Source organism: Xyrauchen texanus, chromosome 7 (genome assembly GCF_025860055.1).
Source record: "Xyrauchen texanus isolate HMW12.3.18 chromosome 7, RBS_HiC_50CHRs, whole genome shotgun sequence".
NCBI lineage: Eukaryota > Metazoa > Chordata > Actinopteri > Cypriniformes > Catostomidae > Xyrauchen > Xyrauchen texanus.
The window spans coordinates 2225603-2247961 of record NC_068282.1 but is presented as its reverse complement, the minus strand read 5'-3'; the positions used below and the strand labels follow the sequence as shown (position 1 = coordinate 2247961).

At 39.7% G+C, this 22359-nt stretch overlaps 1 protein-coding gene across 5 annotated transcripts in view; it reads right to left on the bottom strand.

Moving 5' to 3' along the window:
* Positions 1-22359, bottom strand: part of LOC127646471 (TOX high mobility group box family member 2-like) — a 187224-nt gene that overhangs the window by 32864 nt on the left and 132001 nt on the right. For 3 of the 5 annotated variants that reach the window (XM_052130162.1, XM_052130163.1, XM_052130164.1), the window contains exon 5: positions 2894-3127. The exons of the other annotated variants lie outside the window; for them this stretch is intronic. In XM_052130162.1, the coding sequence (XP_051986122.1) occupies positions 2894-3127 (234 nt within the window). The remainder of the gene's footprint in view (positions 1-2893; positions 3128-22359) is intronic. 5 annotated transcript variants of the gene reach the window in all.

The window sequence follows — 22359 nt, the reverse complement described above, 5'->3', positions numbered from 1 at the left end:
CGTGTACGTGTGTGCCGTTTACCTGAGGAGGTGATGGCACCAGGATGCATTGTGGGAAGACGACAAGCCGATGCTCTGGGCAATGTTCTGCTGGGAAACCCTGGGACTTCAATTTGATACATTCCACCTACCTAAACATAGTGGCAGACCAGATACACCCCTTCATGTCAATGGTATTCCCTGATGGCAGTGGCCTCTTTCAGCAGGATATTGCGCCTGCCACACTGCACTCTTTGTTCGGGAATGGTTTGAGGAACATGATGAAGAGTTCTAGGTGTTGCCCTGGCCTCCAAATTCTCCAGATCTCAATCCGATTGAGCATCTATGGGATGTGCTGGACCAACAAGTCCAATCCACGGCAGCTCCACCTCCCAACTTACAGTATCTGCTGCTAATGTCTTGGTGCCAGATACCACAGGACACCTTCAGGGGTCTTGTAGAGTCCTTGCCTCGGGGGGTCGGTGCTGTTTTGGCCAACAGCACATTAGGAAGGTGGTCATAATGGTTTGGCTCATTAGCGTAGCATTCAGTACAGTGTAGCACCAGTGCATGTACATTTGTGTGAAAGTATGCCCATTTTAGGCATTTAGTCATGCAGTTCTGGTAGTAGTGTGGCGGTAACAAACCTCAGTACTCAAGGGGGCTATAGAGATTCCTTAAATGTCTAAGTGAAACCAAGAGACAAAAGTGCCAATAGTTGGAGGAACACCTCAAAAGTGTGTATGTGTGTGAATACAGTTGTATTGGCACGCAGACATCTATATCCATGCTTGTTTTCCAGCAAATGCAATCCTGAATAAATTGAAATGTGCTAATTGTTCTCGTTGTCCAGAATGCATTATTATTAAACTCCACCGAGACTGAACCAACAATACCGACTGACTTAACTACGTATTTATTTTGACTGGCAACAGCGCTCTGAATCTACTTGCAGTAGGTATAATCGCACTGGACTTTGTGCTGTATTAGGGTTTGACGCCTCCATAAGCCCACTGTAGAACAATGTAATTTAAACATCATGTAAGTTAATTCACTCTTTGTATTCTCCAATCCAATTAAGCATGCAACGTTGTGATAATGAGGGATTCTGAGCTGCCTGCGCATTACATGCAACATTCAAATTAAATTCAAACTGACACTTCCAATAAAAAATAGGATGACAGACAAGCTGGAGTAATTGGTTTTCTGGGACAATGAAAACGAAGTGAGTGAGAGAGCGAGAGAGAGAGAGAGAGAGAATGTTTTTGCCAACAAACTACAGTGAATAAAAGCCGTCAGTATGTGAGGTTAAAATGCAGACATTTAAAAACACTATTAAGATATACCATAAATTGTTGTTTGTAATTGTAAGTTACTTTAACCCCTTATACTCTGGTGCATTTTTGGGCAGTTTTTCACACTCAAATTTAAAAGCTCACCATTCACACATACTGTTGGCTAATAAAAAAAAAATGGTCTAATTTTTAAGAGAGCCCCCCAAATAAAACAAAAAGAAAATTATTCGTAAATACTATGGTATGTGTTTATAAACCATTTTTTGTTACTTTGTAAACATGTCATTCTGGTTCTGTTCACTCTACCTCAATTAGAAAAGTCTAATTTTATTCCACTAGGTGGCAGTAAGCACTAGACAAAAATATATATTTTTTCTATCACATTCCATCACAATATACAGATGTGAACTGTAGGTGGTGCTCTAACGCATTTTAGCCCTCACAGATGTGCTCTTCCATAGACATTCAGTCTAATTTTCAGTTCAAGCACCACCCCTCGTTATTTAATTGAATATCTCGGCCTCTGAGTGGACTACAAGCTCATTCTAGGTGTCATTAGAAAGCTGAGATCCTCCATTTTGCATTGACATATAAAGTTTATCATCAATAGTAAAATAATTAATTCTGAGGATTTTTTTTAGCATGCTTTTCCTGCTGGATGTCATTGTGTTCTGGACATCTAAGATACAAAATTGTATTATTCAGTCAAGCAAGCTCACAGACAGGTAAACAATAGCTCATGTTTTAGAAAGCTTCCTAAAATAAAAGCTATATATAGATATAACGTTTTTAACTACCTGAGGCTTACAGCAGCAGTGATCGGTGCATAAAAGAGACGTTTGTATTTGATAACTTTTAAAAATCATACTTAACTTTGTGATTCTTTTGAAAGTCTTTTAAACTGTGATATAAGGGCAACAAAATAACCTATAGAGTCACATTCCTGAGAATGAGAGCTTTCATATGATATATGACTTGTCTATTTATGTGCAAAGTGACTTTTATTTTCATATTAATATTTATACCCCATTACCTCTAGGGGGCGCTAATTTTCAACGTAAATGTTTTGAGGCCTTATTTTGTTATTTTAAGCAATATAAATGCAGAATTGATGGTTATAACTGAAAGGGTCAGATTCTAACCTTTCAAATGATCCCTCATATGACTGACTTATATACATGGAGACTTTAACGTCTTAAGCGTAAACGTTTTTCACGATATAGGGCCCCGTGGAGTTTAAGGGGTTAAATGTAAGTACAATGCAACGACCTGACGTATGAAATAAGTACACTGTATCAAATTCTTAAGTTCATAGTAGTTAAAGACACCTGGGGTCCCACAGAGTGGGTCCCAAGAAAAAGAATTTATGCTTTTTAATAATGCAGTCGGTCATAAAGAGATTATATAAAAAATGTTTAACCTTTCTAGACAGACCTACCATAAGCTCAGAGTTTGTGAAGTGACTATATTTTTTAAAATGCCTAGAATTAATATGAATGAAAAAAAGGCATTGCGCACTATTTCGACTGTTAAACGACCAACAAAAATATTTCCATTCTAATCGCTCTTGCACATGCCAGCGTAACGCCTGAAACCAATGGGAAAAGGATTCCCTGTACCTTTAAGTGGTACTTTGCTTCCTCTTCCTGGGTGGAGCTTGAGGGGGAGGGCGTGGCTGACTGACTTCCTGGCGATGAAGGGGAACCGTGGGTAAAGGAGCCTTGGCCAATCTGACAGCTGAGTTGGGACAGGGCGCTCATGGGGTGGGGCAGTATCCTGGCGGATCGGTTTATCATGGGGCTGTGGTGGGCGCGGATGTAATGCCTGCCAGCCCCCCCCCCAAACGGCGGCATCTAAGGGTGAGAGAAGAACACCAGACTTTACTAGGTGACTCGTGAAATTTCAAAAATGATTTACCAATTGAGCCCGACCATTTTCTTTCTTTTCTGAAAGGTTTGTGGTGGAAAGACGCAAGTTTCTTCCCTCACCCTTTGAAGCGACAGTCTGATAATTGGTGGCTAGTTACAGTTATAAAAATGTTGTGAGAAGCTATCAAGTTTACAAGCTTATCATAACTTAAAGTAGTTCAATGACAGTCAAGCTATCTTTTAAAAGAGTATTATGCTGCACTTTGTGTGTGTGTGTGTGTGTGTGTGTGTGTGTGTGTGTGTGAGTGTGTGTAAGTGTGTGTGAGTGTGCGTGTGTGTGAGTGTGTGTGTGTGAGTGAGTGTGTGTGAGTGTGTGTAAGTGTGTGTGAGTGTGCGTGTGTGTGAGTGTGTGTGTGTGAGTGTGTGTGTGAGTGAGTGTGTGTGAGTGTGTGTGTGTGTGAGTGTGCGTGTGTGTGAGTGTGTGTGTGTGAGTGAGTGTGTGTGAGTGTGTGTGTGTGAGTGTGTGTGAGTGTGTGTGTGAGTGAGTGTGTGTGTGTGAGTGAGTGTGTGTGAGTGTGTGTAAGTGTGTGTGAGTGTGCGTGTGTGTGAGTGTGTGTGAGTGAGTGTGTGTGTGTGAGTGAGTGTGTGTGAGTGTGTGTAAGTGTGTGTGAGTGTGCGTGTGTGTGAGTGTGTGTGTGGGGGGGGTGTTTATCAAAGCTTTTTGAGGCGGAAATATTTGTTTACATTCTGTAGTTCGGTCAACTCTGAAGCCGTACAATGTGAAAAATTAGCGCAGTAGCGCTTTAGCATGCTATACCGCTACACACTCCAAAAATTATCTCATTATTAAATGTCATTAGTGTAAAAGCTACACTACTTTGAAAACAGATTAACGACTGTCACGCTACTGAAAAAATAAACATAGTTTCCAATAAGCTTTTCAAATACGCCCAAACAAACAGCTAGTCCCACCCCCAACTCAAGCCATTGGCTGAGTCAAGTTAGTTACTACCCAACACTGATGTAATCACAGCATCATTTGGTATGACTTCCTCTGCTCTCTAAAAACAATATATTTGTATTGTTTTCATTTTTGCTACATGAAACGTTTACTTAACATTCTTTAAGTCAAAATGCAACCTCACTAGCATGTTTAACACTGATCTTAGCAATGCACAACTCATGGAGGCCACAAATACACACTCACATTTATCATATTACATCCACAACCTCTACAACTGGCTGACAGTGCAAAATCACAATGAAACTGAATCCCGGAGCATTGAAAGTGTCCTTAATACTTTCATTCTGACTTGTATCATAAACAGATTACTGTGAGATCTTGATAGATAAGCAGACATTTACAGTAAGGTCTTTTGGCTTGAATTTCAAAGCAACTTCAGAAACCCACAACGCCATCGATGTTCAACCTAGAAGAACCCGAAAGCAACCGCAAGAGTCGTTCAACACCTAATAAAAACAACAACAGTCATTCTTAAGAGGACATGCACATAAGGTAAATACTTAACATTTACAGAAAAATTACAAAACCCTATATGACAAATGCTAATGTAGTTAGCCACTTGTAGTGCACTCTGTAAATACATTAAATGCATGCTAGTTTGTGAGCAGTACATACACAATGGGGATCAAAAGTCTAAGTCTAAGAGTGGTCTCAGACATTTGCACCCCATTGTCCGAAATAAAACAAAAAGAATAATGAATAAAGAACATACAGGTATCTTCAGTTACATTGCTAAATTAGCTAATAGCAAAAACGTTCATTGCTACGGTTCTAATTTCACATGAAGCACAAAATCTAAACCCCCAAAACTCTAGTATTTTAATATTTCACCATATTTCATTTTCATTGCTGCACTTCAAAAGCATCTCATGAGGAGGTACGAGCGGATGTCGACAGCAGCGCAGCGAGTGGATGTGTTCATTTACACATAAATAGGAATACTTAGCCAACCACAAATCAAAAGAAAAAGAGAAACAGAGAGAAAAAAAAGTTGATGAACTAGCATTTATATTAGCACCATGCAACATTCACGAGTTGAATTAAACATTGCATATCAACGGCACACTTTTAAAATGATTAATGAATTTCGAGAGTTGTGGGCTTCTGAGGGTCTTCGTAAAAATGAACGTTGCAGCTATGATCTTAGCAAGAGTGTGTAATAGCGGTAATTAACCTCTCAAGACTTGCTAATAGAGGAAATTTTAAATGAAAGAGCAGAAAAGATTCATGGTGGCATCTTAAATGTACAGAGTTCTTTTGGCAATGGCGAATTGAAAAGTAAGTTAAAAAAAAAACCTGTTTTCTCTGTGAATGAAGTTTATTTTTCTTACCCCATTGGCAAATACTGTATAAACGGCACCAAATTTAGTAGGATTTCTCTCAAAACAAGACTTATAGGATTAGTTCACCCAAAAATGTAAATTCAGTCATTGTTTACTCACCCCTGTGTTGTTATAACACTATATGTCTTTATTTCTTTCTCTGAACACAAAGGGAGAAATTGTGATAAAGTTTGTGCTCAGTGATGTCATATAATGGCAGTTTATGGTGACCACCTCTTCAAGCTTCAAAAGAACACAAAAGTATCATTCAGAAGTCTAATTAATTATTCATGAGACTCATGATTGTTATGAAAGCATACAATAAGATTTGATGAGAAACTGAAATATAATGTGTTATTGAGTGTAAATGTTCACTGACCGTTGATCTCGTGTGTGTTCATGATAGGACACGAGAGCAACGGTTCACGTAGACCCCTCGCGACATTGGGGCGTTCAATCGAAAACTCGTCTTGTTTATCTAAAAACAGCGACAGTGACAACAGAACACAACACAACTACACAAAACAGAGAACAGAACTTACTAAACATGTCTGAATAGTTTGTAATCAAAGAATTGATGCATTTCTATGCCCAGCCTTTTTTTTAAAACAGAGTTCTCGAAAACAACTTTTCGTTTGAACGCCCCAATGTCGCGAGGGGTGCATGAACTGTTGCTCTGGTGTCCTATCATGAACACACACGAGATCAACGGTCAGTGAACATTTTCACTCAATAATACATCAGATTTCAGTTTCTCATCAAATCTTATCGTATGCTTTCATAACAATCATGAGTCTCATGAATAATTAATTAGACTTCTGAATGATACTTTTGTGTTCTATTGAAGCTTGAAGAGGTGTCACCATAAACTGCCATTGTATGACATCACTGAGCACAACATTTATTCACAATTTCTCACTTTGTGTTCAGAACAAGAAAGAAATATAGTGTTATAACAACTATCCCTTTAATATCTGATGCCATTTTGCTTGTCAGGTAAATATCTTGTTTTATGAATGTTTAGATATTTTACTGGAAGACTAGACAAAATATTAATTATAATTGTATTTATTTTTTGCAGAGAACTCAGTTTTCTTAGGTTGTGCCTTTACACAAAAAGCTGTCAGCAAAACACAACCTCCAACCTCAAATCAAATTTCAGCAACACCATTAGTTCAATTTTCAAATGCAGCAGAATAGCTTTAATGTTCGAGAGAGAAAATCCATTAATTTTCCATTTTCTGTGGAGTTGCTCTTTAAGGGCTTTCACAAACCAAGAAGCATTGAAAAACCAATTAATCAAACATGAATGGCCTATCATAGCGACGGCAACCCCATTTCTATAGCAACCGCTGCCGGCCAAGAGCATCACCCTGTTCTTTAATCTGTGCACACTATAATTCTCTTCAACAACACACAAAAGACAAGAGAGGCAGCTAGAAAAGTGAATAGGTGCTTACAGAGTGAATTTTCATATTATGGCTGAGCTTTAATTTTGTGATTGGAACCTTTGTTGGGACTAAAGGTATCACCCTGACTCCATAGTCAGCAATGCAAACTACCAATCCATCAAAGCCTATTCACTCTCTCTCCCTCTCTGAATAATTTATAACATTTGTTTCTGAACCAGCATAGCTGCGCCCTCGTCATGTTTTAAATTCGGAATATCATTTCGATAGCGTTGACTTGAATTATTAGGCCATTTCTTGCAAGATGGGCTGTCAAATAAAAATAAGACCCTTCGCAAAATAAAACAAAACGATTGTCAATACTGAGAATGAACGCCACTTTTTTAGTTGGTTTATGTTGCCGAACATAATGTAGCTCACATTAAATAAGCAATTTCTTAGCAAATCGGTAAATTAACTAGCGTTTTTTGAGGCCGTTCTCAGCCCTGTTATTCGAAATATAATTTTACTTTATAGTAGAGTCAACCGATAGTGGATTTTACCGATACCGATAAGTTGGGCAGTACCTGCCGATAACCGATTAATCGACCGATAGTTTTTTAAATTGATCCTGAATGAAAAAATAACACTCAAAGTAAAACAGTGCTGAACTTTATTACAAAAATAAAATGTATTGTGCTTTTTTAAATGAAATAAATATATAAATATGAATATATATATATATATATATATATATATATATATATATATATATATATATATATATATATACACTCACCTAAAGGATTATTAGGAACACCTGTTCAATTTCTCATTAATGCAATTATCTAATCAACCAATCACATGGCAGTTGCTTCAATGCATTTAGGGGTGTGGTCCTGGTCAAGACAATCTCCTGAACTCCAAACTGAATGTCAGAATGGGAAAGAAAGGTGATTTAAGCAATTTTGAGCGTGGCATGGTTGTTGGTGCCAGACGGGCCGGTCTGAGTATTTCACAATCTGCTCAGTTACTGGGATTTTCACGCACAACCATTTCTAGGGTTTACAAAGAATGGTGTGAAAAGGGAAAAACATCCAGTATGCGGCAGTCCTGTGGGCTGAAAATGCCTTGTTGATGCTAGAGGTCAGAGGAGAATGGGCCGACTGATTCAAGCTGATAGAAGAGCAACTTTGCCTGAAATAACCACTCATTACAACCGAGGTATGCAGCAAAGCATTTGTGAAGCCACAACACGCACAACCTTGAGGCGGATGGGCTACAACAGCAGAAGACCCCACCGGGTACCACTCATCTCCACTACAAATAGGAAAAAGAGGCTACAATTTGCAAGAGCTCACCAAAATTGGACAGTTGAAGACTGGAAAAATGTTGCCTGGTCTGATGAGTCTCGATTTCTGTTGAGACATTCAGATGGTAGAGTCAGAATTTGGTCGTAAACAGAATGAGAACATGGATCCATCATGCCTTGTTACCACTGTGCAGGCTGGTGGTGGTGGTGTAATGGTGTGGGGGATGTTCTCTTGGCACACTTTAGGCCCCTTAGTGCCATTTGGGGATAGTTTAAATGCCACGGCCTACCTGAGCATTGTTTCTGACCATGTCCATCCCTTTATGGCCACCATGTACCCATCCTCTGATGCTACTTCCAGCAGGATAATGCACCATGTCACAAAGCTCGAATCATTTCAAATTGGTTTCTTGAACATGACAATGAGTTCACTGTACTAAAATGGCCCCCACAGTCACCAGATCTCAACCCAATAGAGCATCTTTGGGATGTGGTGGAACGGGAGCTTCGTGCCCTGGATGTGCATCCCACCAATCTCCATCAACTGCAAGATGCTATCCTATCAATATGGGCCAACATTTCTAAAGAATGCTTTCAGCACCTTGTTGAATCAATGCCACGTAGAATTAAGGCAGTTCTGAAGGCGAAAGGGGGTCAAACACAGTATTAGTTTGGTGTTCCTAATAATCCTTTAGGTGAGTGTATATATGAACTAATATTCAAATATTTAAAGACAGCTGATTTTTTTAATTGACGTTGTTTTCTTAGTCCACAAGAGGGCGCAATAAATAACCATTCAGCACCGTTATATTATTGCAAAGAACATTCCTGTCCTGGCTGTTGTATGAAATAGAGAATTTCATTTTCAACTAATGTGCATAAAATAAATCAATAAAAAGTTTAAGTCGGTACATATTCTCAAATGTTAAGTCGAAAGGAAAATGAGGGGGGTAAACGCTTCAATGGGCAGTTCACATGTTGTTGCACTGATGCCGCAGTATACTACTCCAGTCTCAAGCTTCATAATAACAGCTGAAATACCACATTGTTTTTTATTGTGTACAGTTGTATGTAGAGTAGCAATATTCCCAGATAGCAGAGGTATCCGGCTGAACTCGGTGGTGAAGCGGCTCAGACTAATAGGACAGGTCAGGGGCTGTTCAATCAGACGAAACACAACAGACTGGAACCGAACGCGAGGATCTCGAGACATTTATGCATATGGTAGACGCTTTTATCCAAAGTGACTTACAGAGCACTTATTACAGGGACAATCCCCCCGGAGCAACCTGGAGTTAAGTGCCCTGCTCAAGAACACAATGGTGGTGGCTGTGGGGATCGAACCAGCAACCTTCTGATTACCAGTTATGTGCTTTAGCCCACTACGCCACCACCATTCTAAGTTGAACATCTTTCTTGACAAAGCATTTAAACAACTCATTGCTTAATCTGAGAAACACTTATATGAGAGCAAGATGCAACTGCTTGAGGTTAGCTTTAATGTTAGCATCATCTCTGCCTTGTCGGCAAACATACTGCTGTTCACTACTAATGCAGCATCTAGTCAACAAATGAATTACTTTATAATGATATGACAATGTGAACTGTTGTGTACTTTATACACTCCAGTATAGTGATATTTTAAATATGCATATGAAGTGTTCTGCTTCATACAGCGTGTAGTCTTATGTGTCAAAACAAACACCACAAGACATCAGTGACGTGATTTAATTTCGCCTCTAGAGACCGCTCTCACACTGTTAAGCGACAGCGGACCCTTCCTAGCCTTTCAGCGCAGGATGCAACAAGGACAAATTATCGGTGTGGATTGGCGTGGTTTGCCGATAACCGATAGTTCCAGAAATCGGCAAACCGATATAACGGTCAGCCTTCACTTTATAGTACTTTTCAGTACATTTAAATACTAGGGGCTAAAACTAGAGGTCGACAGATAGTGGATTTTGCAGATACCAATAACTAAGGAGGTGGGAAATGCAGATAACCGATTATTCAGCCGATAGTTTTTAAAATCGATTTATATTCTTTCTTTATTATGGCAGGAAAAGACAAACAGTCCAAAATAAATACAATTCCAAATTAAGTTTATTGTTCAACCAAAATCCCAATAATAACCAGAAATAATTATGAAAAACTATCTGCAACTATCACAATTTTTCCAATAACCGATAGATCCAAAAAGCAACTATCGGCACAGATTAATCGGCAAAACTGATATATCGGTCTACCTTTATTATGCGCAAAATCAAAACTTTTTCAGTTTGTTTCAGTGCATTTTTTTTATTGTCTTGCACAAGACTACCGCACTTTTTAGACACGTCTAGTTAAAAAGACTTCAAAAGCAAATGTGACAGGGTGGAGGCCGGAGGGCGGGCGGGTCGTGATTTTACACACCCGGTCCCTTATCAGGCTAATCAAGCCACCGAGAGGGATAAAGGCCGACTGTGGACAGTGTTTGAACTAGAGGTCGACCGATATACCGGTTTTACTGATAATCAGTGCCGATAGTTGATTGGTGGAACTATAGGTTATTGTAAAAATTATATTATGAGAGTTGCCGATAGTTTTTTCCTAATTTAATTATTTCAAAATAAGAGTCCCCGATGTGTTTCAGGCTGTTTATACTTAAAATTCCTGCATTATGCATAAAATCTTCAAATCTGTTTTTCTGGTAATTATTGGGTTATTTTGGTTGAACAATTAAAAAGAAAGTATATTTTTTTACATTCTATTAATCGTTTTTAAAAACTATCGGCCGATTAATCGGCTATCGGCCTTTTCCATCACCTTAGTTATCGTATCGGAAAAGAAAACTATCAGTCGACCTCTAGTGCATAATGCAGGACTTTTAAGTATAAACTAGCCCGCAACACATTGGGGGACTCTTATTATGAAATAACGAAATGATGAAACCGATATTTCGGTCTGCCTCTAATTCAAACCGAACGCAGCCTTGTGCTTAAAAAAGCCAGACACAGTGTCATCAACGCATCTTTTTAACTAGATGTCTTTAAAAAATGCGGCTCTCCTGAGCAAGACGGCAGGGCTGCGTTCGATTTGAACTAGAGGTAGACCGATATATATCAGTTTTACCGATTAATCAGTGCCAATAGTTGCTTTTTGGATCAGTTAACGGAAAGATTATACAGTATGGCGATAGTTAACGCTAGTTGTTAAATCATTTCATTATTTTAGCCCCTGAAAAGTCCCGCATTATGCACCAAATCTGAATTTTTTCTGCTTTTATTGGGATTTTGGTAAACTGTATCTGGGATTTTATTCATTTTGGACTATTTGTCTATTCTTTAGTAAAGAAAAAATCTTGTCGGCCGATGAATCGGTTATCGGCCTTTCCCAGATTAAGTTATATTTAGCTAGACGTGTATAAAGAATGCAAGACGCTAAGTTTTGACGTCCGTCTTGCACATTTCTACGTAGGAAAACAACTGCAAAATGTGTGGATGGGTGCAAAAAATGCTTTCTGTAATTTTTCACATTAAATCAGCAATTTCTAAGCAAACAAATCGGTAAACGTACAAGAATTTTGCTTGAGTGTTCCTGGCCCTGATATTCCAAAATACGTTTAGTTTGAATCTATCTTGAGTTTTGTTTATAAAGTATCACTATACTGTTCCATTATTGCCCTTCTGTGTACAAACACATTACACCTTCACTTAATGCTCACATTATAAAGCCATTCCACTCATATTTCTCATTAAATAAGCAATTCCTAAGCAAAAAATCGGTAAACGAATATACGTTTTCCAAAACGTGTGTGCCCAGCCCTGTTATCACAAACCACATTTGCTTTCAATTTATTTGTAGTCACGGTTATAATCAAAAGAATAAAGATGTGCAGCTTCAGCAAACGATTTCACTCTTTACTGTCAATTTAGACAAAGCAGTTGGCACGAATTGTTAAACAAACAATATATTGTCTGGTGCTGCACATTTAGATGATATTGAATATTTGTTTTTAATGCTGTCTGTTTGCCAATATATCTGTGGTGAAGGACAGATGGAGAGAGACAGCGTTTGAGAGAGAGAGACAGCGTTTGAGAGAGAGAGACAGCATTTGAGAGAGAGAGAGACAGCATTTGAGAGAGAGAGAGACAGCATTTGAGAGAGAGAGAGACAGCATTTGAGAGAGAGAGAGACAGCATTTGAGAGAGAGAGAGAGACAGTTTGAGAAAGAGAGAGACATCATTTGAGAGAGCGAGAGACAGCGTTTGAGAGAGAGAGAGACAGTTTAAGAAAGAGAGAGACAGTTTGAGAAAGAGAGAGACAGCAATTGAGAGAGAGAGAGACAGCGTTTGGGAGAGAGAGACAGTTTGAGAAAGAGAATTCATTTGAGAGAGAGAGAGACAGCATTTGAGAGAGACAGCGTTTGAGAGAGAGACAGTTTGAGAAAGAGAGAGAAAGCGTTTGAGAGAGACAGAGAGAGACAGCGTTTGAGAGAGAGAGAGAGACAGCGTGTGAGAGAGAGAGAGAGAGACATCGTTTGAGAGAGAGAGAGACAGCGTGTGAGAGAGAGACCTGGCACCTTATTTTAATTCTATCTTTATTGTTATTTGTTACAATTTTATCATTATTATTTGTCTTGGCATTATCTGTTTTGTGTATTAATGCTTTGGCAATATTGTATGTAAACACAATCATGCCAATAAAGTACTTTTAAATTGAAATTGAAAATTGAGAGAGAGAGAGAGAGAGAGAGACAGTTTGAGAAAAAGAGAGACAGTGCTTTGAGAGAGAGAGAGACAGCGTTTGAGAGAGAGAGAGAGTGAGTTTGAGAAAGAGACAGCGTTTGAGAGAGAGACAGCATTTGAGAGAGAGAGACAGCGCTTTGAGAGAGAGAGAGCGAAAGAGAGAGAGTTTGAGAAAGAGGTAGAAGGAGAGAAACTGATCAATAAGTGATACTGAAAAAGAAAGCCCACTGCAGAAGAGCTGCTATCGTTGTTGAGACTATATAAAGCCATTTGGATGACTGTACAAACATCATAAAGAGTCTGACAAAGGTTAGCGGTTGCCATAGGTACTGTATGCTAATTGCTAAACGGTATAATCCCAGATAGGGGGGATGGTGTCTGGGTTACTTGCTAGGGGCGCACAGTATAACCAAAATCTTTAGTATTGAGGATGAAAATATTCTGAAGGAAAATGGTTAACATATTAAATAAACATGGTTATGACTATTTTATAAACACTTTCACAAATACAAATGAAATGTACTTTATCTCATTTATTAGTTTTATTTAAATCTTTTATATAGAACTTGATATAGGCAAACCACAAGATAAGATTATTATTAAGTCTGGCATCAGAGCAAAAACAGCTTCATGAGTTAAAAACAAAAGACTCAAAACAGTAAAACGAACATTATACAACGGACAGATCTGATTGGATCACATTCAGATATAGGCCGATATATGCACAACGATGACCGCACATCACTTGATTTTAAGAAGCTACGTATAATAATGCAGGTGTCTCGTGATGCGTTTTTAAGAGGGATGCAGCGATGTATCGGCTGCCGACATTTTTCGGCCAATTATTGACCAAATTATGGCCAATAGCCAGTACCGCCACTCCGTATACGCACACTACGCAGTCTGCGTAGGGCACCAAATCCCTAAGGGGGCACCAAATCCCTAAGAGGGCACCAGAAAGTCCACCGGCTGCCCTTAACAGACGTGACAGATGTGAAAACAGCACTTACCTGGTGGACTTTCTGGTGCCCTCTTAGGGATTTGGTGCCCCCTTAGGGATTTGGTGCCCTACGCGGACTGCGTAGTCTGCGTATAGGGAGCGGCGGTACTGGCTATTGGCCTTTACTGTCGTTTTTTGTTATAGTCGGTATTGTATCAGCCAAACATTTTCACATCAGTGCATCCCTAGTTTTTAACACTTAAAGTCCAAGATGTCAGTCCAGCGCATGTTTACAAAGAAAACACTTAAAAATAGCGAAAACAGAAGCAAGTAACATGTTTGCATCGCTGTTTTTTTCAGTGGCTCACATTGAAGCTCCACGTTTTTTTAGACATCATGTCAAGCTAACAAGAACTTCAACTTTTAAAAACGTGTCTTGGTGCTTGGGGTATCTCAGCAAGTAAAGACGTGAGTTCGGATCCAGGGCGTACTGAGGGACTCAAGCCGGATCTCCTAAGCAACCAAATTGTCCCGGTTGCTAGGGAGGGTAGAGTCACATGGGGTAACCTCCTTGTGGTCGCTATAATGTGGTTCTCGCTCTCGGTTGGGCGCGTGGTGAGTTGTGCGTGGATGCCGCGGAGAATAGCGTGAAGCCTCAACACGCGCTACGTCTCCGCGGTAACGCGCTCAACAATCCACGTGACAAGATGCCCGGATTGACGTTCTCAGACGCGGAGGCAACCGAGATTCGTCCTCCGCCACCCGGATTGACTTCGAGCGCATTGGGAATTGTGCGCTCCAAATTGCCCCCCCGCAATCTCGCCGTTGCTACCTATTTGGTGTAAACGCCCCCTAAGTCCTTGCGATTTAAATGCGTCCTAATATTCGTTCCACATCATGCACACTGTAAATAAAACCATTTTTGGTGAAGTAAATACCCCAGACAAGATGAAGTATTTACCAATTTGAATAAGTAAATTCGACTTAACTTTTCAAACGCCGGTGTTCCCAGCATGCACCGGGGCTTGAATAATTAACGAGCCTGCATGGGTTCACTGTTTGCAAGTTTACTTGACCCACACAATCACAGAAGGCATTGGTGATGTAGCAGCGGCTCTCTGTTAGCAATGCAACCATTGGACACTTCATTTCCTGTATTCCTGTTATGTGTTGAGTTCTTCGTACATCAAAGCCAAATAGAATCCAAATAACAACGATCATCCAATGCACATGCACCATGTGCCCTCCTAGTGTGGACTGTGATTGGTCGAACCCTTTACCATTACCAACATTACGACTGACCTGAGTACAGCAATGTTTATAAGACATCCGAGGTCATATTTGCAATTGAAACTCCAGGCTTTTTGTAGCATGCCATTAAATACAGTAAAAGATCATTCTGGAGTGGATTGGATGTAAACGCCGTTTAGAAAGTAAAGTTTTACCAAAATTACCTTATGCATTATCAGTATAACCTGCAGTGACATGAAATTACGTGAAAAAGAGAATGCACCGGAATGCTCATATATAACTCTATCACATTGGTGAAGCTTGATGTGACAATTGTTGGCGCCACATAATACTTTGTTGCATTCGTTTCTGTAAAAGCACAGGCTATTATAATACTTTTCAGTATGCACAGAAGAGAACAAAATCTAGGCCAGTGATTTTCAGCAGGTGGGTAGCGACCCAAAAATGGATCGCAGGTCTGTTCTGATTGGGATATGAACGGCTGAGAGAGAGAAAAAAAACCATGCATATTATAAAATGCAGCTAAGCATATAATCATGCAAAGTTAGAAGAGCAAAATAAATGGAGAAGAAAATGCTTCCCATTTATTTTGGTGCAAAAAAACCAAATCTGCCTCTTTGTAGAAGCTTGTCAAATTAGACGGATGCCAATATTGACAAGTTGCATAATATCGAGACTACATTAAAACCAAAAGCAAAAATTTTTTTGGTAGCACTTTACAATAAGGTTTCATGCATTAGGTATCATGAACTAATAGTGTTTGTAATGTAAAACCAGTTGAGGAGCACTGATCTAGGCATCATGGGTCTCTCTCTCTCTCTCTCTCTCTCTCCGTCTGATTGGAGTCTCGTGTTGGGAGTGATGGCACACTCGACGCAAGTTCACAGTTGCTATTGTAAAATCACAGAGCGTTTAATTGAAACAAATGACTATAATAATAGAACATTATCCCGTCAGGCTCGTGGCCATGGCAGCTTTAATTAGCCGAGCGCTGGAGACCGATCTCTCGTGCTGTAAACACAACGGGGCGGGCGGGGGGATTTCTCATCACGCCGTGCCCTCGCCGCGACTCCTTGTTCGCCTCGAGGTCAGAACATGAAAGCGCAGAGGCGCTCTTCACCTCCCTCTCCCTCTCCCTCACTCACTCCATCTCTGGCACTGTGAATCGCACGATGCCCACAGGGGTCATTTATAACGCTGCTGCGAGTGCTAATAAGGGGGCTAATTTATAAATCAAGCACTGGTTAAATCTGTAAGCAAACGGGACCTGTCCTCCCTGAAGACGTGCCAGTTTCATCTCGCAGACGGAGTGTTGTAACGAGCACATGTGTAATGGAAGGCAGTTCCAAAGCGGCGGTCTTTGAACTGCAAACTGAACTAAACCTCAACACGCCACATCACAGACGTGCCATTCACGAGATATTACGCAGCTCAACCGTACACTGATGCAATGCACATTTTCCGTGCTTGCATCACAAATGCATAGAACGCATGATAAGCAGAGCATAAATATGAGAAAATCATGCACGAGATCTCTTTAATATCTCAGTTGTTTCTCCTGGATGTCAATGAGAGTAACTGGAGAACAAAAATAGAGATTTGTTCTTCACCCCTCAGAGTCCCAAGCATTGATTTTATTCGGTTTTATTCCGCAAAGAAAGTGCTTTTATGAAGCCACTGATTATAAATATCTTTTTTGATTTTGGGTTAATTGTGTTTGACTTTTTTTTGCAATTGTTTCCCTCCAAAACTAAAAATTATAATTAGTGCTTTAATCATAATTTAATTTGGGGTGAATTTTGTAAGACTGTAACAAACTGTGACTTAAAATGAGCAATTTTTTCCCTCCAAAACTGTTGTTGTGACACAGTTCATTGTGTCAGATACTGTTACAGTATGTAAAGTAAAAAAAAAACTAAAAAAAAATTATTTATTGTATTTAAATATTGTATTTTATTGTATTTTTAGGAAGCTGCTAATTATAAAAATCTACATTTTTAATCTTATTTTATTTCGGGGTGAATTATGACACTCAACATATAATTTTTTCCCTCCAAAACTGTTGGTGTGATACAGTTCAGAGTGTCAGCTACTGCTATATGTACATTTGTATAATTTTTTATGATCAGTTTTGTTCCTCCTTACATGTATTTCTAAAAGGCTGCCAATTATACAATGTTTTCCCTCCAAAACTGCTGTTGTGATTCAGATTCATTGTGTCAGCTACTGTTACAGTATGTAAAGTAAAAAAAATTTAAAAAATTTAAAATAAAATTATAATTTATTTATTTTTGTTTCTCCTTACAAGTATTTTTAGGAGGCTGCTAATGATAAAAATCTAAATTTTTAATCTTATTTTATTTTGGGGTGAATTATGAGTGACTTTACCACATTATGTCACTCAACATAGAATGTTTTCCCTCCAAAACTGTTGGTGTGATACAGTTCAGAGTGTCAGCTACGGTTATATGTACATTTGTATAATTTTTTATGATCAGTTTTGTTCCTCCTTACATGTATTTCTAAAAGGCTGCTAATTATATAAATCTAGTGTTTTAATCATAATTTATTTTAGGGTGAATTTTGTAAGACTGTAACAAACTGTGACTTAAAATGAGCAATGTTTTCCCTCCAAAACTGTTGTTGTGATTCAGATTCATTGTGTCAGCTACTGTTTTTTTTTTTTTTACATTTATTTATTTTTGTTTCTCCTTACAATATTTTTAGGAGGCTGCTAATTATAAAAATCTACATTTTTAATCTTATTTTATTTCGGGGTGAATTATGAGTGACTTTACCACATTATGTCACTCAATATATAATTTTTTCCCTCCAAAACTGTTGTTGTGACACAGTTCAGAGTGTCAGATACTGTTATGTGTAACATTTTCTTTTACCATTTTTAATAATAATAATAATAATAATAATAATAATAAATGTTTTTTTATGAATTAATTGCACTGATGGAATTCATTTATTTAGCCGAATGTTAGCCTCAGTCACCATTCACTTTCATTGTAAGGAGAAAAAAAATATGCAATGAAAGTAAATAGTGACTGAAGCTAACATTCCGCTAACGTCTCCTTGTGTAAAAAGTCATACTGGTTTGGAACGACATGAGGGAAATTAAATTAGTTTGCAACTTACGAGACAATATCACTTTTTTTGCAATGAAAGAGTTATAATTTGGGCATCTATTTCATCTTCTAAGCGTCCATCAGAGATTTCCGTCTTTAAAAGTTATCCAAAGTGTAAAAACCACAACACTCAAACTTTGATTTCATCGGGCCTCTTATGTTCCTCGCACTCATGGAAGGGGGACACACCAGAGGCAACAATTATAACAATTTGATTGCACCTTTATTTTATGGACCGTTTTTATTGCATTATATTCCAATTCAATTAACTGGGATGTAAATCTAAGGCGAGTCGAGAGAAACATAAAGTACATATATCTCCAGAGTGAATGCGCTGGAGTCTTTCTACGTGCTCTTAACCGCCACACCAGCGACATAAATGATCATGTGTTCATTTGAGACACCACAGATCACAGACTGATTCTTGTAGAATCACTTTCATGCATTTTAATAAGCTCCTCGGTTCACTTCAGTCTTTAAAATGTGATAGAATCATGAGAAATAAACAAACTAATAAACAGCAAGTTAACAAAGGAAGATGCTTTGTTGCATGCCGTGTTCACAGCGGTGTGTGCGGCAGTGTGTCTGTGTGTGTGTGTAATGAGGCTCACACTATAAACACTCAACAACATCAACCTATAGGACGGTCAGTTGTTTACAGTCGCTGCAGGAAGCATCACAGCCCCATGTCGCATTGCAGTTACTCCGCTGGCATCTTACGCGATGTGATGCATTTACTGTTTAATAAAAATGATCAGATAGCAAAACATTGTGTTTCATTTTAAGAAAAATGCAAGGTAATGTATAGTTGCAAAAACTAGGTGCTTACCTAATTGACAATTTATGACATCATAGCCACTCTTGGTCTTACCTGTATGACATCATACTTTTTGATTTAAAGTTTGCATTACATAATCAACTACATTTACAAGCTTGTTCAAGTGCCATCACATTGCGCAGTAGCTCAACTGATGCAAACAACATTGAACTCGCTTTTAGCGCCACACGGTGGATATTTCACCACTGAACTGACACAATACGTGTAAAGAACCATGTGGCAGGGCGGAGAGTGGGGCCGGGTCGTGATCCTACACACCCAGTCCCGTATTAGGCTAATCAAGCCTCCCGATAGGGATAAAGGTCGACTGCAGAGGATCGTGCGGGAGAGAGAGAGATAGTTTAAGGACATGTCCGTCATGTGTGTGTTTGTCTTTTGTTTGAGTTTAAAATTAAACTATTATTTGTATCGTCAAGCCGGTTCTCGCCTCCTCCTTTCCATCGAATCCTTTACAAACCACTTGTTGTTTTGTTGCAGAAATATCGCCACAGTCAAATAATTGTCACGAGAGGGCTGGAGATTGCAGTACATACTGTATATATCGCATCAATACTTTATAATATGTCAATTATAAAAATACATATAATTAATTCAGTTACGAAAGTATCGATATAACTATATACAGTCAATCTAATACATATCAAATATTTATGCTTATTAGAGTATCACATAATTAAAAAAATCTATTGTGAAAGCACCGTCTAGGATGCGGCCTTAGTCCCTAGGCAGGCAGTAGACAGCAAGGCAGCTGACTGGATTTTGAAACAGCTGATATTTCTCACCCTCATCTCTGTCTCTCTCTTGTTTCAGAAGAGCATCGGCGAGCACTCTTCTGACATGACAGCTCTAAAATGACTTTGGAAGAGGAGAGACGGCCGTATCAACACACGAAACCGACAGAAAGGCAGAACATTTCTACTCCATCTAATGAGAGCCTGCAGTCAGATTTCACAACACACACGCACACTTGCAATTCTCCGCGGGGTGTCGCAGCAACAATTAGGTTAATTTAAGGCTGATTAGTAAGTGTGTTAACTCTTCACACATGCTCGGCACGTGTCTGTGACAGCAGAGCAGCTTTTCAGAAAGCGTAATCCAAACCGCTGTGAGCCTGAATCAATCTGTAGTGACAGTTTCTGTTTTATCCGTCTTGTAAAGGAGTCGCACAATGGACATTAGTCACAGTAGACTTATGGAAACAGTTTACAGTGAAGGCGTTTATATTAACATTATTTAATGCATTAGGTAACGTACTAACAATGAGTGCATTTGCATGCACGATCGTACACCTATTATGCTTAATATGCCAACAACGTGAAATGTCACGTTCCTTTATCGGCGTGAGTAATAAATGTAATCACGGTTTCTTGCGTTGCCTTTTTAAAGTCAAAAGCAGATAATAACCCCATAGTTATAAAGCTCAGTAATCACGGTTCCCTTTCGATTCAGTTCACTCGACATTGCTGTAAGTAAGCACTATGGGGAGTGTCCTTCTTCACGACCTTGCCGAAACCCTTATACAATCACGGCGATGCTCTGGTTGGCAATGGTGTCTGAGTGCCGCCCCTTCAGTCGTGCAGTTGGCCTATATAAGTGGCGCTCGGTCACCATATCTTGCAAACTGCGAACTACGTCTTCGTCTTGGAACTCTCTCTGCTTTGCCACTGAGATACACTTACAGTGGGAGGAGCTTCTCGGCAAGACGCGAACAGGACGACTCGGGGCCTGCACCGAGAGCGTCTTCGACGTCGCCGTCGAAGACGCTCACGATGAACAGGTTCTTTGCTTCAGATGCTCGTCGTTGATCAACACGACGCTTTAGCGGAAATGCTACCTGCTACCCACAGTGCTCTGGCTGGAGTTACTGTATCATTTATATATATATGAACAATATAAACTTAAGAGACGCTTGCAGCGGCTGTGGCTCAGGTGGTAGAGTGGGTCGGCCACTAATCGCAGGGTTGGTGGTTCGATTCCTGGACCACATGACTCCACATGCCATGGCACCAACAATCATCCATGCAATTATCTAATTAGCCAATCGTGTGGCAGCAGTGCAGTGCAAAACATCACGCAGATACGGGTCAGGAGCTTCAGTTAATGTTCACATCAACCATCAGAATGGGGAAAAAAAATGTGATCTCAGTGATTTGGAGCGTGGCGTGATTGTTGGTGACAGACGGGCTGGTTTGAGTATTTCTGGGATTTTCACACACAACAGTCTCTAGAATGGACAAAAAATGGTGCCAAAAGCAAAAAACCTCCAGTGAGCGGAAGTTCTGTGGATGGAAAGCCTTGTCAATGAGAGAGGTCAACAGAGAATGGCCAGACTGGTTTGAACTGATTACGTCTATGGTAACTCAGATAACCACTCTGTACAATTGTGGTGAGAAGAATATCATCTCTGAATGCCGATCTGAGATGCGGGTTGGCGCTGTTTTGGTTGCACGAGAGGGACCTACACAATATTAGGCAGGTGCTTTTAATGTTGTGGCTGATCTGTGTATGTTTGGCAGCAGGATAGTCCTCACAAAACACGTTTGCGAGATTTTCTGACCTAGACGTGGCGTCCATCTCCTCAAAAGTCCTCTCTGTATAGAGTGCTTCTTACATTGAAGCGGGTGAGCCCAAGCCCTTATTACGGGTGGGCTACCACCTATAATCAAACCTTTAAAAGTCTTACATACTCCCATAGGAAATAAAACCTAATTTTCCAACCATGTTGTGAGAGAGTTGACTGTGTATATCTATATGGACTACATAAATTTCCATCTGGCATCCACCACGTGGGAGTATTCATATACACTTAAGTATGACTTATTAGTCATCTGCCTGTAGCCTGTGACTCCTTATGAATATCTCTATTTAGTGTTGTAACTCTGGGATTGTGATGCCACCTAGTGCGACATGATGGGAACGTCTCCGGTTGCACATGTGTCCTCGGTTCCCTGAGATGAAGGGACGAGACATTGTGAAAGCTGGCCGCACTACTACTTCAGAGTTTCATAATAGGAGTGACTCACTCTTGTCCCTCAGTCAGAAAATTCTGACGAAATGGTGACCGAGCACCCGCTTATATAGGCCAACTGTGCGCCTGAAGGGGTGGGGCTAAGACACCATTGCCAATCAGAGGATTGGCAATGGTGTCTCGGCCCCGCCAGGGGTCGTGAGCAAGGTCGTGAAGAAGGGGACTCCCCATAGTGCTTACTTTCAGCAATGTCTCGTTCCCGTCATCTCAGGGAACTGAGGTTACATGTGTAACCGGAGACAGCCGTGCC